The sequence below is a fragment of the Talpa europaea genome (genome assembly GCF_964194135.1).
Source record: "Talpa europaea genome assembly, chromosome: 2".
Classification (NCBI taxonomy): Eukaryota; Metazoa; Chordata; class Mammalia; order Eulipotyphla; family Talpidae; genus Talpa; species Talpa europaea.
Window position 1 is genome coordinate 63638723 of NC_140068.1, and position 24001 is coordinate 63662723.

General features: G+C 36.0%; 1 protein-coding gene across 1 annotated transcript in view; it reads right to left on the bottom strand.

The window, feature by feature from the left end:
• Positions 1 to 24001, bottom strand: part of BCKDHB (branched chain keto acid dehydrogenase E1 subunit beta) — a gene marked incomplete at its 5' end in the record, with an annotated part of 180772 nt that overhangs the window by 93284 nt on the left and 63487 nt on the right. Inside the window, 2 exons of the mRNA XM_084228864.1 lie at positions 21196 to 21306; positions 23366 to 23463. Coding sequence (XP_084084990.1) covers positions 21196 to 21306; positions 23366 to 23463 — 209 coding nt within the window. The remainder of the gene's footprint in view (positions 1 to 21195; positions 21307 to 23365; positions 23464 to 24001) is intronic.

Below are 24001 nucleotides of genomic sequence, written 5' to 3' on the forward strand. Positions count from 1 at the left end.
GAAATCAGAAATTAATAGAAAAATGCCCTAACGGCAGATCACTATACAACATTATTAGTAATGTGAATATAACCAGAGGGAAATTAATGATTAGAAGCAAAGCACTAGCACCCTGCAGCTTTTAGAAAGAAACTCAGCAAGAACTCATTTATCTAGCACTGCAGGGGGCTGAGTTACTCAACATACTGGAGCCTTCACCACACTCATACCTTTAAGCAATAATATTGTATTTCAAACACAGCATATAGAAGAGAAATTAATCTCTTCATGATGACAGATAGAATTCAGAATACAGAATTTATAACACCATGCTAACGAGGTAAATGTCTACCTTGTTTCTACATTAAATGACTACAAACTTCTGTGATATTTAAAAAATATTCTTATGTACTTTTTATTTTCCGTTTCTGTAAAGTACTTTGTTTTCAGGCTATCAGTATATACCGTCTTCTAATGTGTGGCTTCTAATTTAATGTAAGTTATGATACTAAGTAAACAAGTTACTTAGAATTCTATGTAAATAAAAGCTGAAGGGTTATGATGAAGGGACCCCTGGCCTCACCTATAGTGTGTGTGTGTGTGTGTGTGTGTGTGTGTGTGTACGCGCGCGCGCGCGCACGTGCACTTTTATGGACAAACTTAAAGCTACTTAGAAATCTTTTTCTACCTACTTCAAGATTCTTAGCGACATCATGAACACTTAAACTGACATCGTTGTCAGTTTAAGATTAAGAAATTTAATATTTGGGGAAATGTCTTTTGAGTTCTTCTGCCCCTTTCTTGACTGGATTGTTTCTTTTGTTTTTGTTGAGCCATGTGAGTTCTTTGTATATCATTGTGATCAGTCCCTTATCAGTTGGATGGAGTGCAAAGATTTTTTTCCCAATCAGTGGGGTATCTCTCTGTTTTGGTTAACGTCTCTTTTGCTGTGCAGAAGCTTTTCAGTTTGATGTAATCCCAAGTGTTTATCTTTGCCTTCACTATCACTGCTTTGGGTGATGAGTCTTTAAAGATGTTTTCGAGATGTATGTCTTGTAGTGTTTTACCTATATTTTCTTCTATATATTTTATGGTTTCAGGTCGCATGTCCAGTTCTTTTTTTTTTTTTTTTAAAGATTTATTTATTTATTTGTACAGTCAGAAGCGCGGAAGGGTGAGAGAATTCACCAGAGCCAGAGCGGGGAGCAGAGCAGGCAGAAGGACCGAAGTACACTGCTGAGGGGAGCAGTGGGTGGCAGGAGAGGTCTGTGCGCCATGTGGGACCCTCCTCCGGTGGCCGGGGAGCAGCAGGGGATCGAACCAGTGCCGCAGAGGCTGTGGGCAGCTTCGCAACCCAGCACTCAACCGCTGCGCCACCAGGGAGGCTCACATGTCCAGTTCTTTTATCCATTTTGAGTTGGTTTTTGTGCATGGTAAGAGGTAGTGGTCTAGTTTCATTTTTTTGCATGTGGAGATCCAGTTTTCCCAACACCATTTATTGAACAAACTGTCCGTGTTCCATTGCATATTCTTTGTTCCTTTGTCAAAGATTAGTTGTTCATATAGGTGTGGTTATTTTCCTGGGCTCTCTATTTGGTTCCATTGGTCTGTGTGTCTGTTTTTGTTCCAATACCAAACTGTTTTAATTATTATGGCTTTGTAGTATAGCTTTGTAGTATAGTTTGGAAGTGTGATACCTCCTTTCTCCTTTGTTTTCATCAGTAGGGCTTTGGCTATTCATGGTTTTTTGTGTTTCCATATGAATTTCATCAGTATTTGTTCTATTTCTTTGAAGAATGTCATTAGGATTTTTATTGGAATAGCATTGAAGCTGTATATGGCTTTTGGGAGAATGGCCATTTTAATAATGTTGATTCTTCCAATCCATGAACAGGGGATGTCTTTCAATTTCTTTGTGTCTTCTTCAATTTCTTTTAACAGTGTTGTACAATTTTCTTCATATAGGTCTTTCACCTCTTTTGTTAGGTTTATTCCCAAGTATTTGATTTTTTTGGTTTCAATTATAAAAGGGATGGTTTTTTTGATTTCTTCTTCCAACTGACTGTGTACAGGAAGGCTACCAATTTTTGTGTATTGATTTTGTATCCTGCTACTTTACTGAGCTGGTTGATTATTTTGAGTAGTTTCTCTGTGGAGTTTTTAGGGTTCTCTAAGTATATTATCATATCGTCTGCAAATAGTAATAGATTTACTTCTTCTTTCCCTATCTGGATTCCTTGTATGTCTTTCTTTTGTCTTATTGCCCTGGCTAGGATCTCCAGTATTATATTGAAGAGCAGTGGTGGAAATGCAAATGGCCAACAGGCATATGAAAAAATGTTCAACATCTCTTATAATCAGGGAAATGCAAATCAAAACCACATTGAGAAACCACCTTACACCAGTAAGAATGGCACATATCAAAAAAAACAAGCAACAACAAATGTTGGTGAGGATGCGGTGAAAAAGGAACTCTCCTACATTGCTGGTGGAGTGCAAACTGGTCCAACCATTGTGGAAAGCTGTCTGGAAGTTCCTCAGTCTACTAAAAATGGAGCTACCATATGATCTGGCAATTCCACTACTAGGGATTTACCCAAAGGACACAAAAACAGTGATTCAAAAGAGCACCCATATGCCTATGTTTATTACAGCACTATTTACAATAGGCAAAACCTGGAAACTACCCAAATGCCCAAAAATAGATGAATGGATCAAGAAGATGTGGTACATAATACCATGGAATATTATTCAGCAATCAAAAAAGATTAACTCATGCCATTTACAGCAATATGGATGGAGCTAGAAGGAATTATGCTCATTGAAATAAGCTAGAAGGAAAAAGAAAAATATCGGATGGTTTCACTTATAACAGGAATATAGGGGAACGAAGTAAGACATCAGTGTAAAAAAAACAATGAGTACAAAACACAACAAAGCAAAAACAGACAATTATAAACCAGAGACATCCTGCAGGGGAGGAGGAGGGAGAGGGGTGAGCGGGAGGGAAGGAGGAGCACAGGGGACTGTGGTGATGGTGCACGGGTGCATTGGGGAAGGAAATTCTATGAGGACTCAATCTGAGAGGGTGGGGGGAAGCAAATATTGTCTAAAAAATGTAAAAAATGATAAATGTTAAAATAAAAAAAAGAAATTTAAGATGAAGAAAACTAAAACCTAATCTGTGCATAAGTGAAAAGTTTAAATATAATGGAACGACAAATTAATTTTTACTTCACATCTACCATATGCTGCTATGCCTTGAGTAGATGTGAAAGATACAGATATAAAAGGTAGAGTCTATGAGAGAATCAAATAAGAACATTAAAGCCTACAACACAGAGGGGAATCTGCTCTGAGGGAGACAGTTGTTAGGCTTCCTGTGAACACCATGGAACAACTCTAATGCAGATCTAAAGGACAATGGAAAAATAAGTCAGAAAAAGCTTCCCAGAAGAGGAAATTCTTCTAGGAAGAATTAGGAAGGGTAATCAGACTTCAGATCCAACCAAGGAAAGAAAGGACAGAGGAAATAGCACATGCCACAGGACTGTAGTAAGAAAGAACAGGATGTTTTCGGGGAGCAACAATTTGGTTTCACTGGACTATATCACATATGCATGGGGGTTAAGATGGTAGAAAATGATGTAAGACAGCACACCTGGGATAATCCAGCTAAAGAAAAGTTTAGAAAATGTCAGGGAGGGATAAATCAGGGAAGACCATGTATGTCATACTAAGATTTTATATTTTGTCTTGAGGCAACCTGAAACCACCAACAGAAATGAACTATAGGGGTAGCAATACAAGCAGTTCCTCAGTTTAGAGAACTTACCCTGGCAGAAAGGAAGGACTTCAAAATAGAAAGAGGACATTATGTCCCAGAGAGAAACCATGAAGGGTGGAATAAAGCAAAAGGAAAGGAGCCCATGGATCAAGAGGTACAGCCAGTGACTTGGGGCAAGGGGTTGGGGGAGGGAGAGGAGCTGGGGGGAAGATATTGGTGACACTAGCAACTGTGTAAAATTAAAAAGGTAGGTGCCAGTGATGTGATTAAAAAAATGAAGAATCATGTACAAAATATATAAAATTTTTTAAAAATCATGATAAAACGTGTCTGGTAAATGTCTGGTCTACTTATAAAACAGGGAAATAAAATGCATTTTATTATGGTAAAAAGAAAAAGAACAAAGCTAGGAAAAGAAAAGTCCAAAGACACAAAGGTATTTACTAAAAATATGAAAGAAAACTTCTGTGTAAAATATAAAAGATAAGTGATACCTTCTTAAAATTACTGTACTTTTATTATGTTATTTAATACTAAAATATAATCATCATATTTGAAAATGCTAAATGATAGTTCTCCTTAATTTCATACAATCTTACACACAGAAGAGATTACTTCAGTCATCCTCCCCAATCCTCTCTTAGCCTCTCTGCCAGATGATTATCATAAAGTGTCTCCCATTAATGAGTGTCTCATAACAAGAGGCAACTCATTTCATTTATGACAGTTTCAACTGATTTTAAAGTCCCTTTACATATAAAATTGAAATCAGTTTTTTTTTTCTATTTTGAGTTGCTTCTGTGCAACTTCCACCAAATATTTCCAATTCTACATTCTGGACTTTTACATCATAAATCTGTTTTAGTATGTCATGGTAACTCTTTCTTTTTTTTTTTTTTAATGGAAGTACCATTGTTTTACACCTTTCTTAATGTTTTGTCAGTATATGATTCCCCACTCAGGTGTAGTCACCATAGCACTCCTACCACCAAATCACCCATAGTCCACCACCATAGTCTGCAAGTGGTGATTCCTAAAGAACCCTTAAAAAGTAAAGATCCATGACTTGTAAAATGACTTGCTTCTCTTGATTTACTCTTTAGAAATATTAATTTTGCTCCTTACTAATGATTTACCATCTTTATAATGTAAAATTTGGTAAACTGTATAGGATTTATTGTTTTAAAACACAAACTTTCCCTTTCCCTTCATCTCCAATTTTGAATTATGTTCATTGGTAAAACAAACAGAAAAAATACTCAGGGTGTAAGTGCCGAATCTATTCACCCAAAAACACTGCCTCTACAGGAAATTTCTTTCTCAATAAGTCAGAAAAAACTATATAATGAAATTGATACTTTTCATTTTCTAGTTATCCATTCAATCAGTTCAAGATTGGACTTTAAAAATATCACATGTGGGGCCCCCCTGGTAGCACAAGGGGTTAAGACACAACCTATGAAGCTCACTGCAGCCACTGCAGCAAGAGTTCAATCGCTGGCCAGGGAGCTACCCACATGACACAGCAGGCCTCTCCTGACTCGCCAGCTGCTCCCCTCAGCAGTGTACTTTGGTCAATCTGCCTGCTCGGTTCCCCACTCTGTCTCTGGTGAATCCTCTCACCCCCCGCAACTCTGGCCTGTACCCCAGTCCTCGTATGTATAAATAAATAACTCTTAAAAAAATAAAAAAATATCACATTTAATATCTGTCATTATCACTGTCATTCAACATTGTACAGTGGTTCCAGTCAAATGAGGAAAAAAATAAGTATATATATTTAAAAAAGAAGAAACAAATTTAGTCTTTGCAGAATAAGATTACCAACTAGAAAATGCAAGAAAAGCAACTAAGAAACCACTGACGTAAGATTTTGCTGAAATGACCATGTATAGACTGAAATACACAAATCATGCTTCCTGTTAAAAAATGAGAAAAATAGAATAGAATAACATTCCAGGTCAGATGATGGATGGAATATAAATTTCCCTTCTCTCCCAAGACAGGAAATGAATATAGAAGGAAAAAAACCTTTAACTGCAAATACAACAAAGTTACGGAGTTTGACAAAAGAAACCTCTTGTGGATGTGTAGTGAAAATGTAAACCAAGAATAGGGAAAGCTAAAGCTCACACACACAAGTGTGTGGGGCAGGGAAGGGTGTATACAAGGGAAGAGGGAATTAATCTCCCCCAGAGACTAATGATGGGTTCATCAGCAGGTGTGGAAGGTGGGCGTATGAATTTGAAATGAAAACAGAGAATTAAATAAAACAGCTATAGCAATTGAACCACACTTCCCAAATAAAACATATCTTTCCCATCCTTGACCCCAGAGAAAACTCAGGCAAAGAAGCTAGTCTGATAAAACCATTTAAGTTGCCTGCAAACTTAGGCCTATTCCAAAGTTGCTTAAGAGCAGTCTGTAGTTCATTTGTGCATCTAGAGGCAGTGCTTCTGTGTAAGGGTATGCTTTGTATCCGTTACCTTAAAGCAAAACCCTGTGCACAAATCCACACAACTTCTACCACAGGGGAGATGTCACTAAGAAAAGACACCTACTGGAAATTTTCAAACCAACTATCCACTACACAACTAGCAATCACAAAAAAAAAATATTGAAGAGACAGATAATTTATAGAACATATATAAAGCCACTATTATTTTATATACTCAGAAGAAGACACAGCATAAAATAGTATGCTACAAAAAGAACTAATCATAAGGCAAAAATGTTCACTTGCTAAAATTAAAATATTCTAAATGAGAATTTAAAAAAGAAAAAACAGAAGAAATGTCCAAAACCTTGGGGAAAAAAAAAAAAACACCATGGGAAAAAATACCAGGACAGAAAAGATGAGAGCTACAAAGATGAACCTAAAAATTCTACTATCTAACTAGTAGCAAGAATTTTTTTGAAAAGAAAATACATGAAAGACAAAGAAAAGAACAATCTGTAATTAAGAAGTTCCTATAGGAAAGAAAGGGAAATAAAATGAGTAAAACAGATTCACATTTCCACTCCTACCTGTGGCATTTCAGTATAAAAGGATGAAAAGTCATAAAATTTTGGAGAAAAACATACAGATACATCACTTACAAGAGAGTGAGAGAGCCAGGCTGGCATTAAACTTCCTTGCCACAATGTGACAAAGTATATAACGAAGCATTATCTTTAGAAAGTCCTGAGCAAAAATTTGAATTATATATCCAGTCAAATACTGAAATCAAGTGTGAATGTAAAATACATTTTTTTCAAACACAAGTGTCAAAAGCCTCTCTTGCCCTATTAACATTTGCCAGAAGAAGTTAATTATGTATACCCCTCAACAAAATAAGTGCGAGAACCATAAAACAAATAAAGGACCCACAATTAAGGTGTTCAAGATAGAGATCCCTGAAGACAGTAGTGCAGCAATTTAAAGAAGGGTAGTCAAGACTAAACAGATCAGAGAGCTCCTGGAGGTAAAAAAAAATAAAAATGTGAATTCCAAATGACAGTAGTGATCTTCATGATAAGTTAAAGGCTTATGTTTTTTTCCCAACAAGAACAGGAAAGGCCACAGAAACCTAAAAAGTCCAAAATGTTCGAAAAGAAAGCCATGGCCCAAAAATGATGCTTCTAAAATATGATGAATTTTGAAGAATTAATGCACAACAGGAAGGGGCAAACCACTTGATTCAGATGCCAAAAGACCTCTTTTTTAGAGGTTCAGGGGCAGAGCTGAGTCTGAAGTAAAAAGAATAATCTTACCACCTAGCCAGCTTGGTGATGAAAAATATTTATGCTACCATAATAACATCAATAACACTTAATGGTTTTTAACTTTTAAAATCAACTACAGGGGCATCCCTGATGGCACAAAGGGTTAAGCACCACACTATGAAGAGATCCATAGCCTCTGCAGCACAAGTTTGATCCCCGGCCAGCCAGGGAGCAACTCACATAGCGAGGCAGACCTCTCCTGTCTCGCCGGCTACTCCCTTCAGCAGTGTGTTCCAGTCCATCTGCCTGTTCTGGTCCCTACTCTGTCTCTGGTGAATCCTCTCACCACCCCCATCTCTGGCCTGTACCCCAGCTCATGTATGCATAAATAAATTAATCTTTAAAAAATAAAATAAAATAAACTGCAGATATAAGATTAGAAATTTTAATTATGGTTCTAGAACAGAATTTAATGTAATCAGTTTTGACAATATAGGAATAAATACCTGACAAAAAAATGGGAACTGGAATAGAGATAGAGATAGAGGGTATTAATGTCACCTCCTGATACAGGGAAAGGTCAAAAGATACTGAGAAAAGGTAACAGAACAAGATAATAGAGATTTAAATAAATAACATAAATCAAAATGTAATGGTAGAAGAAATAACTCAAAATTGGGGATATGAGGTGAGGATAACAGGTAATGCAAGCACAATGAATCTTTATGTACCACAGTGAGTAATAAAGTTTAAAAGTGATTGAAGGTAAACATATATTGATATATACAGGATACATCTACACACACATGCATATGTTTGTTGAACGTCTCATATTCTTAGCTTAACCTAAGACTCTGGAACATATTCTCCCCATTTGGATAGTTTCCCATTTTTATAAGGTAGAATGTAAAAAAATTCTTTTCCAATTCCCTTCATTCCTATGATAAAGATGAGATCTAGACAAACAAACCTAATTCAGCCCTGAGACATCTGAGGGAATTCACCCATCAAGAGGAGTCCACTTTTCTGGCACAAGGTATGAATGTACTTTTAAATTAGAGGCATCAACTGACCTAGTCAAGTTAACATACATGCCATCGGCCCAGCACATTGCTTTACAGCACTAAGAAGCCCAGAAAAAGGCAAAGCATAATCACATTGCTGCAGGCACTATGCTTCCTGGCTCAGTCTGGCCCATCTACCCTGTTTTAGAAGTGTTTATTACATGGTTCTCCCCAACTTTTATGCATTTTGCCCTTAACTTCTTAATTAGGCAGGTTCACCCCTTCCTGACTAGTTACAAACCCTTCCCCCCTTCTCTAGTTATAAAGTTAATGTGGTCTATGCTACCTACCTTCTCTGTAAACCCTGTATTTTCAGTGAGTAGCTGTACAGAACCCAGGACTTAGCATAATACATTGCATTACAGCCAAAACACTTGTACAAAGTATTCCTTGGAGACAAGCAAGTCATTACCAGAACAGAATAGCGAAATGGTTAAAAGTGGCTCAGTTTAGGGAGTGGGCCCAGGGACAGGGATGGAAAATGTTGCTTTGAATTATAAGTTCTGCTATACTACATGTGTTGTTGACATGTTAATGTATCCTTTTAATATTTTTCTTATTTCTTCTATTGCCACATTCAAAAAAGGAAAAAGATGGGGTGTAGGAGAGCAGGAAAAACTATTAACACTATTCACAATATCAACAAAAATATACAGAACACTGAAAAAATAAACTTAAGATGTGGAACAGCTATGCAACGTCATTAAATTTATTAAAGAAAGTATAAATAAGCTGGAAAAAATTTCTCATTAAAAAAAGCCACAGAAGTGGCAATAGGAAGTATTTAATTTAAAAGGTTGATTATCCATGACTGATAGAGTAGTCTCCGTTTTGGTTTATATAAACTAGAAAGGTAAACACAATTTCGGGGGTTTTAAAACCTTTGTGAAGGTTTCAATATTAAATATTCAATATTCGATAACTTAAGTTAAATTATAATAAACACCACAAAAACCAGGGTAATAGAAATACAAGAAAATCTTATCAATTATTACATGAAGGCTACAATGTACTTTAAACTTTCTCAGTTTACCGAGAAAGTTTCTCGGTAAACTGAGAAAGTTAAATAGCCATCAAAGAAAAGAATACCATGTCAACAAATGTGAATTTCTTACATTACACCTAAAATGTTAAACTAAGAACACATTGTACCTATGATATTTTTTCACTGTGAAATGAGGTAATGTATTTTTTTCACTGCTGCTACGAATAGTAAAAGAAAATTGTTAAATGAAATGAAAATCTTGAGTGAAGTCAAATAATTTAAGTACATAAGGGGGATACACCAAGAAGATTAGAAATAGAAATATATAGTAATATAATTTAATTTTGCTTTCTCCAGGTCCATGCACAAGAAAAAAAAAAAAACTAATGAAATAAAATGTGGTAGTGTGATTTACAAGGTGTATACAGTATTTAGGAAAGTGAGTTTTTTAAAAAGTGCTGTACAGGTGGGATATGTGAAAGAAAATTCATGAAATGTTATAAAATATGCTGCAAGCTCACATTTAGAAGCATTTCATCAGTAAAACTCAAATAACTTTGAAAGCATGAAATTAGTTAACTGCAAAATAATATTCTAACACAAGGCATTCTTGTACCATGAAAATATCAGGGTTTAAAAGCTTGAGATTGAACTGCAGTTCTACCAATTATTAGTTGAGCAACTTAGGGAAGTTTCTGATCTTTCTGAGACTTGGCTTTGTGATCTCTAAAATGGGAGTAATAATTCTTAGTATTCAGGACAACTGACGTGATTAAAGCAGAACATATACAATTCTGACAGAAAGCCCAGAACAAAATAAATAGAAACTAAAATGTATGATCCTCCCAATAAATGCATTTCTATTACCAATATCTTTTATATTTTCAAGCTATATTCAGGTCACATCACAAATAATAATTTTATCACCACACCTAAATAATATTTACAAATTCTACTCAAACGCTGTGTGAGAAGCTGCATGCCATAATAAAAAGCACGGGATCTGAAATGCAGTCATCTGGGTAGTATCAACCCTGCCCCTCACTAGCTACATGGTCTGGGGCAAGTTACTCTACCTTCTGTAAACCTCAGTTTTCTCACCTAGAAGACAAAGATCCTGGTGTCTAATTAGAAAAACCATGGTGGATATGAAAGGAAATACACGTAGAATGTGTCATTTGAACTTTTTTCATTTACCATTCACCAGGCACTGCGTGAAGATTTGTTATATGAAATATTATGAAGACTTAAACCAGAACCCGGTTATTATTTTAATCTTCAAAACATACCTAAAACATTAGTCATACCAAAACAGACCAGGTGGCAGGACTGATATTCTCAGTGTATTTTTTCCTACAGGAATTACCAGTTTCTCTTTTAATTTCTGTTACAGTAAAAAGTCAAATATTACTAATTATTTTCTTGAAATTCAACAAGATCTACTAATATATATTTACTGAGTATCTACTAAATAGCCAATACTCCTCAAGACTCTAAGGGATAGAACAATAAACAAAACAGAAACTCTCTTTATGGAATGCACAGCAATTGACCGTGGGTCACTAAAAAGAGGATATTAGGAGCTTAGCATAATTGTGAAAGAAATACACAAAACTAACATAAACTTAAAATAACTTTACTACCACCAGAAAACTATAACTACTCTCAAAGATTAAATATAACATGTTAGATCAGTAATAATTTTAAACCTAAATATCCTTCTACTTTTTTTTTAAATAATAAATTTTATTTTTATATTCCCCATACAATTGCAACCCCCCCATTCTGACCCCAATCCCTCCCCTCCCACCCCTCACCCCTCAAAAAGTGTCTCTGGTTCATAGTTTTTAATTTTCATCTAACCATACTCTTTGATTACAAGCTTTTAGTAAAAGCTTATTTAGAGAGGAAAAGACAAGAACAGAAAGGAGAAATTCCCAATTTGTTTTCAGTCTAAGACATCACCAGTGGCTCTGGTGTATACATTAAAGAAAATATTTGGGTTACATTATAATACATGGTCTATCATCAACGTGCTGTTATGCTATTTATTTAGAACTATAACATAAAATATGCTTAATCTACAGTGACAGAGCCAGGCCCCGCTATGGAAACCTGGTGATATTAATCACGAAATCTGGCTGAAGAGAGGCCTCTAGTGGTTATTAATAGTTACTAGATCCTCTTCACACCCCCAACTCCCACTCTGTTCTAATTCTGATTCATCCTCACATTCTCTGCCCTCTCCCTCAGAAATTAAAAGCCTCAGGCAAAACAGCTAGAATTGAATCAATGGATTATTCAATTAAGTCTAAGAAATTAACCCCCCCAAAAAATATGTAACTGGTAATGCTAAACCACTGGAGTCTCTAATATCACCTTGCCAGTGTTAACAATTTTAACAGAAATGAAATCTATGAGTCTAAATCAAATCTATAAAAATAAAAACAAAGTTAAAGGCAAAAAAATTAGGATTAAAATCATAAGATACAACTCATCTGTTTTTATTTGTATCTTCAGTGTTACTAAGCACGTTCTTCTAACATGTTTTGCACTATTCACAAATACACTAACACCAGATACAAATACAAAGACCAAGCACACTTGGTTTCTTAGGTAGAAATGATCACCCACACCCAGATGACTAAAATTTAACTCCTTCAATTTCACTCCTACAACAGTCCCTTTCTTTTAAAGTGAAAAACTCTCTGTTTCCAGAACCACCCCACCTGCCTCTCTTTTACCCAAGGTCCCAGTGAAGTTTTTTGTAGCAAGAATAGAAAGAGTTGGAGGGTCAAAGACAGGAGGAAAGTATGTTAAATATAGGAACACAGAATGCTCCCTTAACTACAGTCACCCCTGAATTACTGAATTACTTCCAAGGTTGAATTACTTCCTTCTTATGTAGTAACCCAGAGGCTTTGCCCTGCTCTTATTGTAACTTACATCCAAAGTACTGAGTATATAACCTCAATATATAGCCAAATAACAATCATATGCATCTATAGGCACATCACCATCTTCTGCTACATAATTTAGGTTTAAAAGAGAAAGGCAAGGACACAGAGAGGGTTGAGAGGAAGATCCTTTCTATACCATTTCCTAGTTTTGTTAAAATATTTTTAAAAACCTTACCTCCCACCCAAGTACCTCAAGAAAAAGTTATTTTTGATGGCTGTAGACAGGAACTGGGAATGAACCGTGGAACAATATGTTGTGCTGTAGTGTGCTCGAACAGAGGAAATAAATACCCTGATCAGAGCTGTACATATCACTTTTGATAGAAGTATAAGTTGCATATCATTCCTGGGACCAGCAGGAAGAACAAAGGAACAGCCCCAATCTGACCTCCTCCAGCTCTAAATTCTATGACAATAACCCACCTGGAATGCAGGCAAGGAAATGAAGAGAAAGATTCTGAAGAGTCCCAATGGATATTATAAGGTTTGAAGAGCATGTGTTATTGATTCACGCGAAGACATGACAGGCCTTGTCTGGCCAACACACAGGCCTTGGTTATAAAGTTGGGCCATCTGGGTCCCATGCAGAGCCAGTGATAATGTGACAGAAAAATATAAGATAAAATTTTAAACAGCTTAAAACCATGAAAATTAAGCATGGAAACATATCAAGGAAGCAAGCAGCCATAGACCTCAATAAATGTAAATGCCTTAAAATGGTATAACAATACAAGTTTTTTTGGACTGAATTATTTTTAAAAGATGAAAAAATACACACTATATTTTTCTTGAGAAAATAGAAGTAAAGTTTTGAAAATATTGCATCCAAAAGCTTAAGAAGATTTAAAAACGGCTATGCAGAAAAATCATTATTCTGCATAACAGTTTTTCTCTATGTAGAAAATACAGTTATAAGGACTCATTTCCAAGAAGTTACAGGAAGCTGATGTTTACTGTGTTCAATATTACTTTGCTTTTCAGAATACAAAAATTGACCCTATTCTAATGAGTATCACATGAGTAACTTCCACATGACTGTATTAAGAATGGAAAACTGTTAAGAACAATAAAACAAAGCACAAGGTCAAACTAAAACTTAAGTCTTCTAAATGTTTCAACATAGAATAAATTAATGGATGTATTCAAGAACAATATTCTAGAGTTATTTTTAAAACATGTTTTGTTTAAAGTATGAAAAATAGGAAAAATCACCAAATTCAAGGCATTTCAACATTTTAACAGTTTTCATAGTATGTTGTCAAACTTTCTCTTATTGGTAGTCATAATAATTTTTCAGCAAGTATTTATTGAGCACTGATCCTATGCCAGGCATTGTTTCAGTAATGAACAACAGACAAAAATCCCTAACTTAAGAGAACTTAACTCCTAGAGAGAAAAGATCGGTCAACAATATAAATAATAAAATTGTATATTAAATGGTATTAATCTCTCTAAAGAAAGAGAAAGTAGAGGTAAAATGGAGTCTTGGTAGGGCTGACGGGATTCAATAGGGAAGGCCCTAAAGAGAAAATGACATGTGGTACATATACACCATGGAATACTACTCAGCAAGCAAAAAAGATAAACACATGCAGTTTGCAGCAACATGGATGGAGCTGGAAGGAATCATGCTCAGCGAAATAAGCCAGAAAGAAAAAGAAAAATACCGGATGGTCTCACTCATAGCAGGAATCTAGAAAACCTAAATAAGGGACCAGGAAAAAGAACAACTATAAGAAAGAAAAAATCAAAATCAACAAACAACTATGAACCAGAGACACACTATGGGGGAGGGGAGGCAGGGAAAGGAGGGATTGGGGTCAAAATAAGGGAGTTGAAACTGTATGGGGAATATAAAAATTAAAAAAAATAAATGAACAATGATGTAAAACATATATTAATTAATTAAAAAATAATTATCAAAAAAAAAAAAAAGAAAATGACATCTGGCAGGGGATGGGAAGTGACATCAGCTAAATCCCTGTAGACCTTGGTAAGGATTTGACTTCCCCATTGAATTTAACGGCAAGCCATTGAAGCCTTTGGAGACTAAGATAAGATCTGATATGACTCAAGTTTGAAAATATTGACTCTGCTAATGGCAAGGAACAGTCAGAAGCAGAGAGAACAATCTGAAGACTTTAACAAATCCCAGGTGAGAAAAGCTAGTGGTTTGGCTCAGAATCAAAGGTAACAGCAGTAGAGGCAGTGGTCAAATTTTAGACATAATTGTGTAGGCACAACCAGCTGAATTTGCATTGGAATTGAATGTGGGGAGGAAGAATCCAAGAAGAGGAGAGAAATTAAAGATTCCCAAAAAAGAAGGCAAACTACTCTTTAAAAATTAGCATAATTTAATCTTCACTTACCGTATAAGCATGTCAGAATGTGTCAGTTTTCTATATAAACACATGGAAATCACCTACACCTTGCAAATTGTTTGTCTTGTCTTTTTTCTGCCATGTTGTATGTAGTAAGTTAAATGACCATGTGATTCTTGAAATTCCTAGTCTTTCAGTCTGTCATTTGCCTGCCAAAATCAAGTTCTTATTTTCCATAGGCAGTTTCTCTGTATTTCTACTCATTAAAAAGTAAATCTTCCTTTCAAGCTGGACAGCACCTCCAGGCTAAATCTGCCTGGTATAGAGGGAGGTGTTAGAAGGAGGTGTTTAAAGAGAGGTTATAGGATGGAAGATTGCTGGAGAGGTTACCGTGCAATACGGGAAGATCAAGAAATGGAATGTGCATTGGAAAGGGTGTGGGAAGTTTACACAAGGCCTCTTAACAATTTCGGATGGAAACTATGAAGAGTAATTTCTCAGAAAAATCATGTGCCTATATAAAGAAGCTACTGGTTTCCTTTGGGACTTTTCTCTTTGAGATTATATGTAGTTATAACTTGAAATCTGGGATTATTACCAAGATGGGCATTGAAGGTAATAGTGGTCGAAAGAAATCCTCTGTTCCCCTCACTGGACCAAACAACTACTTTCTCTTGTAGAGGACTCTTTTTTTTTTTTTTTTAAGTATTCAATATTTCTCCTTTTTTTTTTTTTAGGAGATTTTAGTTGGTTATTTTGTTTTAACCTATAGCTTTAAAAAAATTCAGAGGAGAATGTTCAAGCAAATCTGGGATTTGAAACCTCAGCTCTGGTTATTAGGTAATAAAGGTTATTACTAGTTTGTATGTTACTTTAGGGTCATCGCAGGCTTGTTGATGGCTTGCCATGTCAAGTTACCCTTGTTACCATGTTACTATAGTGTTATGTCAAGTGCCCTTAGAGGACTTGAGTCACCTACAGACCACATTTAAGCTAGTGTGAGTAATGTGCAGTGTGGGCCCACACTTGAGTATGAGTGTATGTGCACTGTCACTTTGTTCTGGGTGGAAGTATTGGTAACTTGCTTCCTCTGTGTTCCTATAGCCCCGTTTGGATTGACTGTGTTAAAACTCTGCCCTCTGTATAGAAATAACACTGCCTCTGTTGGGTGGAATTTGCATCTGGTTTTCTTCTGAACTGTACAGTTTTATCTCATCTGGCTGCCTTTCCTTGTTGGAGAGTGGGAGGGAGGAGCTCTCTAAATCTTGAGATTAAGGTGGAGGACTCCACCTCACTCTAGACTCAGGTAATGGGAGTAGGGAAGAGTGAGCTTGGGATATGTCACCTTCTGGGGGTGCAGTGGAGGATTCTTAGGAGAGAGGGAGGCATTATTTAAGGGGAGAAGAAATAAGCTGAAGACCTCTAGCACTGGAGCATCTCAAAGAAGTGGATGAGATGGAGGCGTTAAGGCCTGCCACAGCTCAACAGGACACCTCCATGATCATCTAGTTTTCCTGAGTTTGTATAAATGGAGATTAGTACCTGAAGATACTTACCCTCTTTTTTCTTTTCCATAGTTTACTTGATCTCCTTCCCTCTTTGGTACTTACATATTTCAGATCAATTAACCAAATCCTTGCCTATGACAGTATTTTAGTTCTCATTCCCTCTGGTCATAGTAAGCCTTGTAACTATGAAATGGGGCTTTTCTGGAACAGGTGAGGTTCCTCTAACTGCACCTATGCTTCGGGCTCCTCAAAAAACCGTGGTTGGTAGTAATGCATTATGGAAGTTTTCCCATTGTGAATATTTCCAAATGGATATTTCTATTAATGTTACTGTGGTTCTTTGTTTTGAAATAAAAATTCTGAATGTACATACGACCAAAAAAAAAAAAAAGATTATAGCTCACTTTTTAACTCATGCTGAACGTGGTCTGACTCTCAGCAGAAAAATCGATTAAAACCCACTACACTTAACCACTGTTCTTACTCATGGGAAAGTTTGGGAAGAGCAGCTCTACTTAGAAGCTCCTGGTTTGCATCAATGTGACAGCTGAGCTGGGTTGTGAGGAGAAATTAAATGAAGGGTGTGGAAAGAGTTGCATGAAGAGAAACTCCCCCTGGCTAGAATACACCAAGCCTCTCCCTGAGGGTATGAAAAGGTTCACTACAATACAAATTGAAGAAAATTAATCAACAGTAATCAATGGGAGCACAGTGCTTTTTCCCCTTTCCACTTCCCATTTAAATGTAACATATACACTAAAAAGTGCACAAAACAAGTGTTCTTAGCTTTCAAAAATGGAAACTGTGTATCAATCAATACTCAAAACAAACTCTTACTAGCAACCCACACCCCTCATAAGCTTCTCCACTTATTAACCATAATGCTTATCACTGACGTGACTTCTACCATCATGGATTGTCTATTTCTGAACTTTATATAAATAGAATCATATGGCATGCACTCATTTAAGTCTGGCTTAAGTCACATTGTGTTTGTGAGATGAAAACATGTTCCATCAAATTTTTAGTTCATTTCTCATTGCTGAATATTCTATTTCTTTTTCCATTCTCTGGTTGAAGCACAATCAGGTAGTTTATAGACAAAGGCTACTAGATTACCTCTTCAGTTCCTTTTTCTCTCCTGTTCCTAAGCACGATAATCATAAAGTCCTTGTCTGCTCACTCCGATGTATGTGTCACCTGTGTTTCTGCTTTCTATTGTTTTTTTTCTTGGCTTTTGATCAATGATCCTGTCTCATCATATACTTGGTTATTTCTTATTAAATGCTGCTTTAAAAAGGTTCCAGATGATGGGAAGACTACCTCCTTGTTCTGCTAAGCAATAGAACAGAAGGTAAACTGCATTCATCCATAGGAACTGACAGGGATAGAGACTACCTTGTGGGTTTAGGAAGATTTGATCTACTTCTGAATTGCCTCTAATCATAAGAACAGAGTCTCCACAGCTTTCAATTAACACTATGATTTGCCTTTATGCTTCAGCCTCAAGTTATGGCTTGGGATTTCAGATATTTTCTGCTTAGTTGCTACCATACACTCTAGAACTTGGGAAATATCTTGAGAGGAGATTGACTGTGTTTAAGACCCTTCAAGTTTCCAATTTTATCATTACAGTTTATGAAGCATGTGTCCTACATATCCAAATTTTCAGCTTCTATTTGAGATTACACTGGAACCTCATCCTCCCCACCACCCCTAAATAAAAAGCAGTGGCAAATCACTAGTATCTATTTCCCACTCATTTCAGAGATTTAATCTCTCATCACTGGGGCTCATAAGCCACTCTGCTTCCACCCAGACCCGTAGGCCTCAGGAAGGCCTGTGTCCAAAGCACCTCAAAACTCAAGAATTTCTATTCTGCTTTAAAAAGCCTTTCACCTAGCTCTTTAATATCAAGCTCAGAATTGAGTGATAAAACTAGCTATGATTTTTAGGCTCACTCCGGTCTCCAATTTTGTAACGCCCCCAAGCAATATTCAAAAATTCTGTTACATTCTCTGTCCCCAAGAATTGGGTTTATAATTTCAAAATAATGCTTTAAGCAAAAGCAAAAAACATGATTGTGTTTTAAAGACATATTTAAATTCAGGTCTCATTGGGCCTCCCCAGTGCCACAGGGGGTTGAACGCTGCATTGTGAAGCGCTCTGCAGCCTCTGCAGTGCAGGTTTGATTCCCAGCTGGCCAGGGAGAAATCCACATGGCGAGCCTGCTGCTCCCCTCAGCAGTGTCTTGGGTAGGTCTGCCTGTTCTGCTCCCCACTCTGTCTCTGGTGAATTCTCTCACCCTCCCGCGCCTCTGACTGTACCCTAGTTCTTGTACAAATAAATAAATCTTTAAAAAAAAAGAATTTAAGCAATTCCTCAACTATGTCAGAGTCATTTTATTAAGCAGAACATGCCATTGTATATGTTCAGAAATCACTTTTACCTTAATAGGTTTTGATTAGTCTAAGAGACCCATATTGGTGTTAAACTTAACATTTAATGAATAAAGCTAAGATAGCTAATTTTGTTCTAAGACAAAAGCAAGTGATAAAACATAGCACTTATTAACTGAGAAAGATAATAAATTTGTTTTAGTAGAATTCAAAAGATGAAGGAGAAAAGCTTATCTGTAGTTAAGCAAACAAAACAAACAACAAAAAAAAAAACCCTCATTTTAAATGAATACTTGGCTCTGGCATCCTCTTCAAAATCATCTCTAAATCTTCAAAAAATAAGTTGAAAATAAAAAACTTTCTTTTTTGATACATGAAAGGAAAACAGGAGATGTACCATGATGCTCAATGAAAAGAGTCACAAATAGAACCAAAATAATAAAAAAATGACAAGCTAGCTTTCACTGCCATAACTAGAGGATCATCAAGTAGAAAAATAACATGATGAAAGCATCCCAACACAAAACTAAAGTAATGATGCTAACAAGTCAGAAGTTTGATGCATCACTTTCTCATTTAATAGTATACTCTAGACTCTTCTTTCATCTTTCCCAGTAGTATAGAGCCCTAAGGAAATAGGCTCCACATTCCAGAATCATATAAAGCTGCAATCAGTAGATTTAATAAAGGGGGGCTCCGCACAAGCAAATTGACATAAACAATCTCCCATCTTTCTTCCTCTAGGTCTCCTTAATTTGTTACCATGGTTACTGAATTGGAATGTTATTTTAATTATTGTGTAAACATAGAAACACACATATTTATGTCTTTCACCTTACAAATTCTTTTTGGATACACAAGCATATAAATACATAAATAAAGGTCTAATCCTGACTGTGTATTAGTACTCCCTCCAGCACTGTAGCTAAGCTTCATCCTCACAGAATTAACATTTACACTACAAATACAAACCCCAAGATAAGTGGGGGATACAGGTTGCAAACAAGAAGAATGCTATGGAGCAAAGGCTATGAAGTTCCACTTTAAACATACTTTGGAACATTTGACTATTTGAAAGAAAACTCAGTGTCTGATATGATTTGAAAATATCTGTTAAAAAGCATTATTTTCATGATTAGAAAAAGTTAATCTGAAATACTGCTCTTAATTATATAATCTACAAACATAACAGCTTAGAATATTGTTGAAACCACCTGTAATTGCATCAAGTGTTTAGACAGAGTCAAATGAGTCTCAGAACATTTACCACAACAAATCAAATTTCCACTAAATTATAAAACAATCTTCACCTACAAACACTCTATCCACACTTTTACAGCAATAGTAGATGCAGATAATTTTCATGTAACTAACCTAAGAAACAGCCCCACAAAATCTGTAAGAATGCCAAAGTTCTTAGAAGTAGTAAATGTAAAATAAACTAGGTCTTGGGACTCATTTGCTATAACAATAAATCAAGAAAAAAAAAATAAATGCAAAGTTACCGAAGTTTTAGAATAAAAACCATCACCAAAAAATAAGGTGAGGGGTCTTAACTCTCCTTGTATATTAATGTTGGAAAATATATACTTTCATTTTATCTAGATATTAATATAAAAGAATGGTTACAGACAAGGAAATGAGAACTAAACTATATTCTTAAGAGGGAACTATGTAGATCCTATTAGTAGTAAGAACAACATCAGCCTAGTCAGGACAAAGTTTAAGAGACTTTCAAAAACTGTACCAGAGCAGCCAAAATTCCATAACATTTGAACTGTCATCCACAGTACTAAAATCATACAAGGGGGATTTATCCTTTTTTAATAACCCATCACCAGCTATTTTGAAAAGGAGACACATAGTGTCTGGTGGCCTAGGGGTTAAGTCTCAGCACTATTGCTCCCACCAGGGAGCAAACCCACATATGGAGCAGAAGACCTCTTCTGTCTCATCTGTTGCTCCCCTCAGCAGTGTATTTCAGTAGATCTTCTTGTTCTGCTCCCCACTCTGTCTCGGATGAATCCTCTCACCCCACCCCACTCTGACCTATACCCAGTGCCATCAAGCTTTAAAAAAAAAAAAAAGGAGACAAATGAAAATCAGCCAAACCAATTATCTAACGATATCAAACTTGACTTATCGAACCATAACTAATCAGAAGTTGAAAGTGCAGGAACTTCAATAACCCTGAAAAGCTCTTTATTTGCACTTGTCATTACTCAACAAAGCTCAGTCCACACTAGCTGCATGAGGGACACAACTCTGCAATATTTAAAACATATAAGAACTATAGGAAGAAAAAACCCTAAAGTGATTTATTTCCTTGAGCATTAAGTTGATTATACAGCACACATTTCATTCAAGCATAAATATTAAAATTTTTAATTAGTTGAGGATAACATAGCCAAAAAGTATTTGCATATATCCAATAAATTTGGTCCAAGATTTTGAAGATGCAACATTCTCTCAAGATTATATTCATACCTTGCAAACTGTATCCACATCCCAAGGTAGTATAGTCCTCAGATCAATGACTTCACAAGACACTCCAAGCTTTTCTTGAGCCATGGAAGCCACCTCTCGGATCACATGTACCTGAAACAAGGAGAAAAACAGGCAGAGATTCAGACCTAAAAAATCACTTGAAGTCTGACAAGATTAATAGAAATTGTATTTAAAATTAGAGGCTTTATCTGGAGAAATAATGATTTTTTTAGACATTTTATCAAATTGAGATGTCTAGAGAACACTTAGAAAGCTATTCTTAGAACTCATGAGAGCAATGATTGCTTAGAGATACTGATATTAAAGATATTAGCACAAAAAAAGTAAATAAAGTCATAGAAGTAGGTGTGATCTCTTGGGAAAACATGTAGGGGGAGAAGCAAAGCACAGAAATCATGGAACTTGGTAGATGAGCAACACTTAAGCGGAGAACAGTTGAAGAGCTCACTAAACAACATCCAAAAAAGAATAGTTAAAAAAAATGAAAACAAATATCTGGATCAGGAGACAGTATATCACAGATGCTAAGAAAGAAAATATCTGTTAGAGTAGCCAGTGTCATTTACTATAGCAATATGGAATAAGGGTTGGATTTAACAATTAAAGGATTATGGGATGTTAGAAAGTTTTACTAATTTAGTAGGAACAGAATTCATAGGGTATAAAAACAAAAGGAGGATAAGGAATTAAGGACGAGTGGACAATCATTCTAATTTGATGATAAAAGGAGAGAAACACACAGGTATTTAAGGAAAATGTCGGGCAGGGAAAAAGTACTTTTTAGATAGTGAAAAGATACACATTTTTTAAATAAAAGGAATATGGAAAGTAGAAACTGAAGGTGCAGTAGAGAGGTGGAACAACTGATGTAGTACCATTCGGGAGAAGATAGTGACGTGCAGTCTAAAACAGATTTGCAAAGGTAGCTATGGAAACTAGACCTCTGTTCTTTGAGAATAAAAGTAAATGAGAAATGGGGTAGCAGAGGAAGTTATGGGTGTGAGAGGAAACCACACAGTGAGAGCAAACATCAAACACATTCTAACTTTCCCTTTAAAAGTGAGGAGTTGGCGGGCCTCCCTGGTGGCGCAAGGGGTTAAGACGCAACCTATGAAGCTGTCTGCAGCCTCTGCAGCACAAGTTGGATCCCTGGACAGGGAGCTACCCACATGGCACAGCAGACCTCTCCTGACTTGCCCACAGCTCCCCTCAGCAGTGTATTTCAGTGGATCTGCCTGTTCTGCGCCCCCCTCTGTCTCTGAAGAATCCTCTCACCCCTGGCAACTCTGGCTTGTTCCCCAGTTCTTGTACGCATGAATAAATAAATCTTTAAAAAAAAAAAAAAGTAAGAAGCTAGGGTGGGCACAGTATGAATAAAAAAGTTTTACCCATGGGAGTTGAGGAACCATGAGGAGGTGTATCTCTCCAAGCCAAAAATCAAGTGGACGACAAAGTAAAAGGGTGTGGTATTGCCAATGATTTTCATTATCTCCTTTATATTATGCTATATTAACTTTTTCTAAAGTAATCAGGTCAATAATTTACTCAAAAAAAAGAAAAGCTGACCACTTCTTTCAAAGAAGGAGAGATTGATATATAAGAGGAGTAGATAGTCAAGAAAAAGAAGAAAAGAATCCTGAGCGTAAGAATGCAGAGCAATGTGACAAATGCCAAAGGTAAGATTCACTGAAAAAAATAAAGGTATGGAATCACTGGGTCTGGGTCCCTGGATGGACCACACAGCTGACAAAGCCATCACCAGAGATGGCAGCAAACAGGATGAAAAGGGAGACTATGGTAAGTGAAGGACAGCAACATGCAGTGAGGATGTCTAGTGTGTGCTTCAAAGGAAACTGTTTTTAATGACTACATTTTTGTAAACTCTCAATGTATTTTGAATGGCCTCACCATATGCATATATATACACACACACACACACACACATACACACATGCACACACACTCATATGTAAATATGAATAAATAGGCACACTATCTTGGTACGAGACATAGATGTAGCACCAAATATGACTTAATTCTGATGTATAAACAGGAAAACAAAATTTGCAATTCTTCATATTATCACTGTTAAAAATTAAATTTTCTAAGCACAACGTGGACATCACCAGTTGGTATAAGTTTGACTGACCTGAGTGCCCCAGGCAACCAGAGTGACATCACTCCCTTCCTGTATGATTTCAGCCTGGGACAGTGGAATTTTGTATGGTTCTACAGGAACTTGTTCCACTAAAAAGATGACAAAGGAAAAAAGGAAGGGTTAATTGTTTTCTAACATGATATTTGTGCATAAAAGAATATAAGAACTCATTGTAGTAAAGTTTTTACTTATTCTACCCCAAAATGCTATAAGTTATTTATAACAGAAATAGCATTTGTTAAATGGTTCCATGATATTATTAGACAGATAATAAAGCACAATATAAATGTATTATATCTATCAGTTATCCTGGCATAGAAAAATATTTTTGGTTAAAAAATAAGGAAATCTCAATAAAGATGGGCTTGATTAAGATGGGCTTAATGTGGTCATTCAATGTGGTCATTTACATTCAGACTAATGTAAAATGTTAATAATAGGGAAAACTGGAGCAGGATACTGTTGTCAAACTTTACCTGTAAATCTAAAGCTGTTGTAAAATATGTTAAGAAAAAAAATTTAATGCATCTGCTAAAACTTTATTGGACTGAATTAAGTTCTCAGAAAAATTTTCTATAAAGGAGAAAATTAGGGAGGCTTGAGAAATTAAAAAAAAAAATGTATGCC